The following is an 8,708-nucleotide window of genomic DNA, read 5'->3' on the forward strand; positions in this document are numbered from 1 at the left end:
TTGTGTTAATTGTTTTTTGGTAGATTTCCACACTACTCTCCTTCCATTTATAGCATTTCTTAATATTATTCAGTTCCTTTGGCTTTGATGCCTCATGATTGAGCATAGCTCTGTTAAAGTATACTGTGATTTTTCTGTGATCTGATAGGGGCGACACCCCTATCTCTCTCTTCCCCTCAATCTCTCTTATTCTCTCTCTAACTTCCCCTCTCTCCTCTCTCTCTCTCTCTTCCTCTCTCTCTTCCTCTCTCTCTCTCTTATTCTCTCTCTAACTTCCCCTCTCTCTCTCTCTCTCTCTTCCTCTCTCTCTCTCTTATTCTCTCTCTAACTTCCCCTCTCTCTCTTCCTCTCTTTCTCTTATTCTCTCTCTCTTATTCTCTCTCTAACTTCCCCTCTCTCTCTTCCTCTCTTTCTCTTATTCTCTCTCTCTCTTCCTCTTTCTCTATAAATTATGTCACCTAATGTGTGATCAATAGCTCTGATTGATTATATCTCTAACCTGTCAGACTCCTGATGGTTAATGTCCTCACCAACGGTGTCTGCATGTGGTAGCACTAACAAATACTCCTCTTTTCCCTCTCTCTGTTCCTCACCTCCTTTTCTCCTTCCTTTCGCCCATCCTGTCCATGTCTAACCCCTGATTGGTGGTGACCGTGTGACAGGAGCCATGCCTGCATGTCCTCGCTCGGTGTCCTGCCACCCTATGGGATCTATGTCCTTCAAGTCCATCCAGTCCCAGCCTCTGACCGTCTGCCGCAGCCAAGAGCCACTCCTCCCCAGGGACATGACCAACCGCCGGAGGACCACCGGAAAAGCACCGGTAAAACTGTTGTTGATTTAACACATGACATCATCAACATGCACCGGTAACACATGCCGACATCATCAACATGCACCGGTAACACATGACGACATCATCAACATGCACCGGTAACACATGACGACATCATCAATATGCACCGGTAACACATGGCGACATCATCAACATGCACCGGTAACACATGGCGACATCATCAACATGCACCGGTAACACATGACGACATCATCAACATGCACCGGTAACACATGACGACATCATCAACATGCACCGGTAACACATGACGACATCATCAACTTGCACCGGTAACACATGACGACATCATCAACTTGCACCGGTAACACATGACGACATCATCAACATGCACCGGTAACACATGACGACATCATCAACATGCACCGGTAACACATGACGACATCATCAACATGCACCGGTAACACATGACGACATCATCAACATGCACCGGTAACACATGACGACATCATCAACTTGCACCGGTAACACATGGCGACATCATCAACATGCACCGGTAACACATGACGACATCATCAACATGCACCGGTAACACATGGCGACATCATCAACATGCACCGGTAACACATGACGACATCATCAACTTGCACCGGTAACACATGGCGACATCATCAACATGCACCGGTAACACATGACGACATCATCAACATGCACCGGTAACACATGACGACATCATCAACATGCACCGGTAACACATGACGACATCATCAACATGCACCGGTAACACATGACGACATCATCAACATGCACCGGTAACACACTACTACAGAAATGGGTTGAATCATTTATTTACCAGCTAACTAAATAATGACCCAGAATAAACATGGAGAAAAGAGCGAGAGAATAAGGGAGACTTATCGTGGATACATTCTATAAATATTCTTCCGTTAATCATATACTTTGGACACGAACCGCCGCCCGTTTGGAGTAAAAAAACAATGAATGTGTTTACGTGTGAAATGCCTTTGTTCGTCTCTGTCGGAACCAAGCCTTCTCGGAAAGGGGTTTGGTTGGGCCTTCTCTTGGACTTGAGTGTAAATGCTCTGATTGTCCACAAGAGGTCACAATGTCCTTCTTCTCAGTTGTCCGAGGTTTCAATGCCTTGTTCTGTCATCTGGAGCAGAACTTAAATATTGTGTTCCCTTCCATTGGTCCTCTGAAGACAGCCAATCAGCCGTGTCGATGATCCACAGTTGGGGTGATGAGAGCAGCGATGGTCTGAAGAGAGTAGCAGGAAGGTCCTCCTACTTGAATTCACTTTCCTAGATACCATGTGATTTAGGACAGGCTAATCAGCTGTACCAGTGATTGTCTGAGGTGAGCTTCTCACCTCTTCCTCCTCGTGTTCAGGATTCGGACCACGATGGACATGAGCTGGTAAAGTTACATTATTTCCTGCTCCCAAGTGGCGCAGCGGTTTAAGGCACTGCATCTCAGTGCTAGAGGCGTCACTACAGACACCCTGGTTCGAATCCAGGCTGTATCACAACCGGCTGAGATTGGGAGTCCCGTAGGGCGATGCACAATTGGCCCAGCGTCGTCCGGGTTTGCCCTGGTGTAGGCCGTCATTTTAAATAGGAATTTGTTCTTAACTGACTTCCCTAATTAAATTAAAGGTTTAAATAAATAAATAAAATAATATATACTTTTTATTTTATTATGATGCTGAAAGATGGTGGCGGATGAATGGCACGACAATGGGCCACAGGATCTCGTCTATAAAATGCAATTGCTCCTCCGTCTCTCCACTGGCTTCCAGTTGCCTGCCGCATCCGCTACAAGACCATGGTGCTTGCCTACGGAGCTGTGAGGGGAACGGCACCTCAGTACCTCCAGGCTCTGATCAGGCCCTACACCCAAATAAGGGCACTGCGTTCATCCACCTCTGGCCTGCTCGCCTCCCTACCACTGAGGAAGTACAGCTCCCGCTCAGCCCAGTCAAAACTGGGGCTGCTCTGGCCCCCACCATGGTGGAACAAACTCCCTCACGACGCCAGGACAGCGGAATCAATCACCACCTTCCGGAGACACCTGAAACCCCACCTCTTTAAGGAATACCTAGGATAGGATAAAGTAATCCTTCTCACCCCCCCTTAAAATATGTAGATGCACTATTGTAAAGTGGCTGTTCCACTGGATGTCATAAGGTGAATGCACCAATTTGGGTCGCTCTGGATAAGAGCCCCCTAAATGACTTAAATGATGTAATGTAAATGTCTATAAAATACAATTGTGTTCGTTGTCCGTAGCTTATGCCTGCCCCATACCATAACCCCACCGCCACCATGGGGCTCTCTGTTCACAACGTTGACATCAGTAAACACCATACCATAACCCCCCACCATGGGGCCCTCTGTTCACAACGTTGACATCAGTAAACACCATACCATAACCCCCCCCACCATGGGGCTCTCTGTTCACAACGTTGACATCAGTAAACACCATACCATAACCCCCCCCACCATGGGGCTCTCTGTTCACAACGTTGACATCAGCAAACACCTACCATAACCCCCCCCCACCATGGGGCTCTCTGTTCACAACGTTGACATCAGTAAACACCATACCATAACCCCCCCCCACCATGGGGCCCTCTGTTCACAACGTTGACATCAGTAAACACCATACCATAACCCCCCACCATGGGGCCCTCTGTTCACAACGTTGACATCAGTAAACACCATACCATAACCCCCCATCATGGGGCTCTGTTCACAACGTTGACATCAGTAAACACCATACCATAACCCCCCCACCATGGGGCCCTCTGTTCACACCCCCCCCACCATGGGGCCCTCTGTTCACAACCCCCCCCACCATGGGGCCCTCTGTTCACAACACCCCCCACCATGGGGCCCTCTGTTCACAACCCCCCCCACCATGGGGCCCTCTGTTCACAACACCCCCCCACCATGGGGCCCTCTGTTCACAACCCCCCCCCCTCCCCCCACCATGGGGCCCTCTGTTCACAACCCCCTTCACCATGGGGCCCTCTGTTCACACCCCCCCACCATGGGGCCCTCTGTTTACAACCCCCCCCCCCACCATGGGGCCCTCTGTTCACAACCCCCCTCCACCATGGGGCCATCTGTTCACAACCCCCCCACCATGGGGCCCTCTGTTCACAACCCCCCCTCCACCATGGGGCCCTCTGTTCACAACCCCCCCACCATGGGGCCCTCTGTTCACAACCCCCCCCCCTCCACCATGGGGCCCTCTGTTCACAACCCCCCCCCCCACCATGGGGCCCTCTGTTCACAACGTTGACATCAGTAAACACCATACCATAACCCCCCACCATGGGGCTCTCTGTTCACACCCCCCCACCATGGGGCCCTCTGTTCACACCCCCCCCACCATGGGGCCCTCTGTTCACAACCCCCCCTCCACCATGGGGCCCTCTGTTCACAACCCCCCCACCATGGGGCCCTCTGTTCACAACCCCCCCCCCACCATGGGGCCCTCTGTTCACAAACCCCCCTCCACCATGGGGCCCTCTGTTCACAACCCCCCCCCCCCACCATGGGGCCCTCTGTTCACAGCAACCCCCTCCCCCCACCATGGGGCCCTCTGTTCACAACACCCCCCCACCATGGGGCCCTCTGTTCACAACCCCCCCACCATGGGGCCCTCTGTTCACAACCCCCTTCACCATGGGGCCCTCTGTTCACAACCCCCCTCCACCATGGGGCCCTCTGTTCACAACCCCCCCCACCATGGGGCCCTCTGTTCACAACCCCCTCCACCATGGGGCCCTCTGTTCACAACCCCCCCACCATGGGGCCCTCTGTTCACAACCCCCCCCACCATGGGGCCCTCTGTTCACACCCCCTCCACCATGGGGCCCTCTGTTCACAACCCCCCCCACCATGGGGCCCTCTGTTCACAGCCCCCCCCCCTCCACCATGGGGCCCTCTGTTCACAACCCCCCCACCATGGGGCCCTCTGTTCACAACCCCCTCCCCCCACCATGGGGCCCTCTGTTCACAACCCCCCCCCACCATGGGGCCCTCTGTTCACAACCCCCCACCATGGGGCCCTCTGTTCACAACGTTGACGTCAGTAAACCGCTCGACCACACCACACACGTCATCTGTAGTTGTGAGGCCGGTTAGACGTACTGCCAAATTCTCTAAAACAACGTTGGAGGCGGCTTATGATAGATAAATGAACATTCAATCCTCTGGCAACAACCCTGGTGGACATTCCTGTAGTCAGCATGCCAATTGCTGCTCCTTCAAAACTTGAGACATCTGTGGCATTGTGCTGTGTGACAAAACTGCACATTTTAGAGTGGCCTTTCATTGTGCCCAGCACAAGGTGCACCTGTGTAATGACCATGATGTTTAATCAGCTTCTTGATATGCCACACCTGTCAGGTGGATGGATTATCTTGGCAAAGGATAAATACTCACTAACAGGGATGTAAAACTATTTAATTTGACAAACTAATTTGATCACAATCTGTGAAAATAAGCTTTTTGTGAAAATGGAAAATGTCTGGCATGTTTTATTTTTTATTATTGAAATCAATACTTTACATGTTGTTTATATTATTATTTATTTTATTTAACATCGTTGAGAAATGTCTTGTAAGTTTCACTTGAAGGTCTAGTTTAACTCAATTCTTAATTACATTCCTTTACTTTAGATTTGTGTGAATTGTTGTGAAATTGTTAGATATTAATTGTTGGATAATTACTGCATTGTCGGAGCTAGAAAAACAAGCATTTAGCCGCAATAACATCTGCTAATCACCTGTATGTGAGCAATAAAATTGGATTTAATTAGTTGGCAACTGAATTAATCAGGGGCAGGTAATCCACTTTGAGCTGGGAGGTGATGTTGGAACATTGCTGCTATAACAGCCTCCACTCTTCTGGGAAGGCTTTCCACTAGATGTTGGAACATTGCTGCTATAACAGCCTCCACTCTTCTGGGAAGGCTTTCCACTAGATGTTAGAACATTGCTGCTATAACAGCCTCCACTCTTCTGGGAAGGCTTTCCACTAGATGTTGGAACATTGCTGCTATAATAATATATGCCATTTAGCAGACGCTTTTATCCAAAGCGACTTACAGTCATGTGTGCATACATTCTACATATGGGTGGTCCTAGGATCGAACCCACTATAACAGCCCCTGGCTTTCCACTAGATGTAGGAACATTGCGCCATGCTCTACCAACTGAGCTACACAGCCTCCACTCTTCTGGGAAGGCTTTCCACTAGATGTTGGAACATTGCTGCTATAACAGCCTCCACTCTTCTGGGAAGGCTTTCCACTAGATAGATGTTGGAACATTGCTGCTATAACAGCCTCCACTCTTCTGGGAAGGCTTTCCACTAGATGTTGGAACATTGCTGCTATAACAGCCTCCACTCTTCTGGGAAGACTTTCCACTAGATGTTGGAACATTGCTGCTATAACAGCCTCCACTCTTCTGGGAAGGCTTTCCACTAGATGTTGGAACATTGCTGCTATAACAGCCTCCACTCTTCTGGGAAGGCTTTCCACTAGATGTTGGAACATTGCTGCTATAACAGCCTCCACTCTTCTGGGAAGGCTTTCCACTAGATGTTGGAACATTGCTGCTATAACAGCCTCCACTCTTCTGGGAAGACTTTCCACTAGATGTTGGAACATTGCTGCATAACAGGACTTGCCACCATTCAGCCACCTCTGGGAGCATTAGTGAGAACATTGCTCGGGCACTGATGTTGGGCGATTAGGCCTGGCTCGCAGTCGGTGAACCAATTCATCCCAAAAGTGGTGGATGGGGTTGAGGTCAGGGCTTTGTGCTGGTCAGTCAAGTTCTTCCACACTGATCTTGATGAACAAATTCTGTTTGGATCTCACTTTGTGCACAGGGGAATTGTCATGCTGAAAAAGGAAAGAGTCTTCCCCAAACTGTTGACACAAAGTTGGAAGCACAGAATCGTCTAGAATGTCATTGTATGCTGTAGCGTTAAGATTTCCCTTCACTGGAACTAAGGGGCCTGAATCATGAAAAACAGCCCCAGACCATTATTCCTCCTCCACCAAACTTTACAGTTGGCACTATGCATTGGCACAGGTGTCGTTCTCCTGGCATCTGCCAAACCCAGATTTGTCTTATGAAGCTCCCGACGAACAGTTGTTGTGCTGACGTTGCTTCCAGAGGCAGTTTGGAACTCGGTAGTGAGGACCATTCTACTACCAATGTTTGTCTATGGAGATTGCATGGCTGTGTGCTCGATTTTTTTATACACCTGTCAGCAACGGGTGTGGCTGAAATAGCCGAATCCACTCACTCTGCTTTATACTGTCTTACGGGCCCTGGTCTATGGACCCTAATACACTCATTTGAAGTGGTGTCCACATACTTTTGTATATATAGTGTATATATAAATCACACGACCATGTGTGACAATAAAATTAAAAAAGAAATGTACACGTTGAGGCACGTTCAACAAGTTGTTCCTTTGGTTAATTTATGGCCTTTATCACCCCTCATTCGTGTGTGTCTCTCTGTATTTGTGTGTGTAAGGATAAAAATAGGGACTCAGTCAGAAAGTCTTGGAGCAACCTCTCCATGCCTCTGACCACGCCCCTCTGACCACACCCCCTCTGGCCACACCCCCTCTGACCACACCCACTGCCAACATGTCCCGGTCGCCACAGAAACAGCAGAGTGGAGTGACAGCGCCCTCGCCTGGCAGGTTGGTGGAAATAGCAGCTCATAGAGAACAGATAATTCTAATATCTCTAAATTACGCCACTAGACTAAACGACCTCATCTCTCTGTTACAGTTAGTGGGTCATAACCTAACGCTCTGGATAAAAGTAGTGCACTATGTAGGGAACAGGGTGCCATTTCATCTCCTCTTTCACCCCCCCCCCCTCCTCCAGACCACCCCAGAGAGAGAAGCCGTCCCCTCGCCCCTCCACCCCCAAGCAGCTGTGGTCTTCCAGTGGGGGGGATGTGGGGAACCTCAGGCCCAGTAGGACGGTGCCAGAGGGCCTGTCCTTGTGTCTGATTGGACCGCAGTCAGCAGGAGGACCTGAGGGAGACCACGGGGGTCTGACCCCCTCCCAGCCCCACCCTCAGACCCTGGGCCAATCCAGAGCCAGCCCAAACACAGGCACAGTAGTACACACAGACACACAGACACAGTAGTACACACAGACAGTAGTACACACAGACACACAGGCACAGTAGTACACACAGACACACAGTAGTACACACAGACACAGTAGTACACACAGACACAGTAGTACACACAGACACACAGACACAGGAGGACACACAGACACAGGAGTACACACAGATACACAGGCACAGTAGTACACACAGATACACAGGCACAGTAGTACACACAGACACACAGGCACAGTAGTACACACAGACACACTGGCACAGTAGTACACACAGACACACAGACACAGTAGGACACACAGACACACAGACACACAGACACAGTAGTACACACAGACACACAGACACAGTAGTATACACAGATACACAGACACAGTAGTATACACAGATACACAGACACAGTAGTATACACAGATACACAGACACAGTAGTACACACAGATACACAGACACAGTAGTTCACACAGTCACAGTAGTACACACAGACACAGTAGTACACACAGACACAGCAGTAGACAGACAGACAGACAGACACAGCAGTAGACAGACAGAACTAGCCACACAGCAGCAGACAGACAGAACTAGCCACACAGCAGACAGACAGAACTAGCCACACAGCAGTAGATAGAACTAGCCACACAGCAGTAGACAAAACTAGCCACACAGCAGTAGACAGAACTAGCCACACACCAGACAGACAGAACTAGCCACACAGCAGCAG

At 49.7% G+C, this 8,708-nt stretch overlaps 1 protein-coding gene across 5 annotated transcripts in view; it reads left to right on the plus strand.

The window, feature by feature from the left end:
* The window catches only part of LOC123995479 (ensconsin-like), a 63,305-nt gene extending 55,788 nt beyond the window's left edge, over positions 1 to 7,517 (plus strand). For all 5 annotated transcript variants that reach the window (XM_046299122.1, XM_046299124.1, XM_046299123.1 and 2 more), the window contains 2 exons: positions 663 to 820; positions 7,380 to 7,517. In XM_046299122.1, coding sequence (XP_046155078.1) covers positions 663 to 820; positions 7,380 to 7,448 — 227 coding nt within the window. In that variant the 3' untranslated portion in view covers positions 7,449 to 7,517. The remainder of the gene's footprint in view (positions 1 to 662; positions 821 to 7,379) is intronic.
* Positions 7,518 to 8,708: the final 1,191 nt, after the last annotated feature.

Source organism: Oncorhynchus gorbuscha, linkage group LG14 (assembly GCF_021184085.1).
Source record: "Oncorhynchus gorbuscha isolate QuinsamMale2020 ecotype Even-year linkage group LG14, OgorEven_v1.0, whole genome shotgun sequence".
Taxonomy (NCBI): domain Eukaryota; kingdom Metazoa; phylum Chordata; class Actinopteri; order Salmoniformes; family Salmonidae; genus Oncorhynchus; species Oncorhynchus gorbuscha.